The sequence below is a fragment of the Cebus imitator genome, unplaced genomic scaffold (assembly GCF_001604975.1).
Source record: "Cebus imitator isolate Cc_AM_T3 unplaced genomic scaffold, Cebus_imitator-1.0 Scaffold1344, whole genome shotgun sequence".
NCBI classification, from domain to species: Eukaryota; Metazoa; Chordata; class Mammalia; order Primates; family Cebidae; genus Cebus; species Cebus imitator.
Window position 1 is genome coordinate 24,443 of NW_016108659.1, and position 1,159 is coordinate 25,601.

General features: G+C 45.1%; 1 protein-coding gene across 1 annotated transcript; it reads left to right on the plus strand.

The window, feature by feature from the left end:
* Positions 1-6: 6 nt before the first annotated feature.
* On the plus strand, positions 7-1,154 carry LOC108298984 (transport and Golgi organization protein 1 homolog; the record flags this gene model as incomplete). Its single annotated transcript, XM_017521445.1, has 1 exon — positions 7-1,154. A coding segment is annotated over exon 1 (1,127 nt), but the record flags the coding sequence as incomplete, so codon positions are not given.
* Between the last annotated feature and the right edge of the window lie 5 nt (positions 1,155-1,159).

A 1,159-nucleotide genomic window follows, 5' to 3' on the forward strand; every position in this document is an offset into this window, starting at 1 on the left:
TCTGCACAGAAAGCTGCAGGGAACGGAATGAATGCCAGAAAGATTCAACAGGAATCCTTGTGTACTGCACCAGTCACGGGAGATAACCACCCTAACGCATCCAGAGATGGTGTGGAGGGAGACGCTTCAGTAAATGGAGCCAAACCACACACGCTTCCAGTGGAACATCAACGTGAGGGATTTAAAGAGGAACTCGTTCTTAAAACTAAAAATCAACCTAGATTCTCCTCTCCAGATGAGATTGGTTTGCCCAAAGAACTGAAAGAAAATGTTCCCATCCTGGGAAGAAATCTTTCTTGGCAACAAGAAAGAGATGTGGCTGCCACAGTCAATAAGCAAATAAGTGAGAAGATAAGGCTCTCTGAGGGCGAAGCCAAAGAGGACTCCTCAGATGAAGAGGTTTTTCATCACAAAGCAATGCAGTGCACAGAGGAAGTAGGACAGACAGACCAATCTGACAGCACAGGAGAACCAGCTTTCCTTTCAGAAGCAGGAGAGAATGATCATCCCCCTGAAGAACTACTGGAGGATGAAAATGCTGTAAGTGCCAAATGGTCTAAAGAAGAAAACCCTGGAATTCAGGGCAGGCAGTTTGATGTTAATCTGCCAGTCCCTGAAAGAGCAGTTTTAGAGACCACTAATCCTGACCCCAAAATTGAAGAAAGCAAGCAAGAAACTAGTAAGATTTTGGACAGTGAAAAAAAACGTGAGACTGCAGCCAAAGGATTCAACACAGGAGGCAGGGAACCATATACAATGGTGGAAAAAGAATGCCCTCTGGCAGATGAGAAAGCATTCAGAGCATCTGAAGGAAGTGACGTTTCTGACAGCATAAAAACTCAGACTCCAGAGTTAGCTGAAGTGTTTCAGAATAAAAATTCTGATTATCTGAAGAACGACAACCCTGAGGAACATCTGAAGACCTCAGGGCTTGCGGATAAGCCTGAGGGAGAACTCTTAAAGGAGGACCATGAGAACACAGAGAAATACATGGGCACAGAAAGCCAGGGTTCTGCTACTGCAGACCTTGAAGATGACTTGTTCCATTGGACTCCCCATACAACTGTAGAGCCAGAGAATGGTGACAAGAGGGAGGACTTGCCTATCAGAAGCAGCTTCTTTAAAGAACAGCAGTCTTTGCAGTGGTTCCAGAAGTACT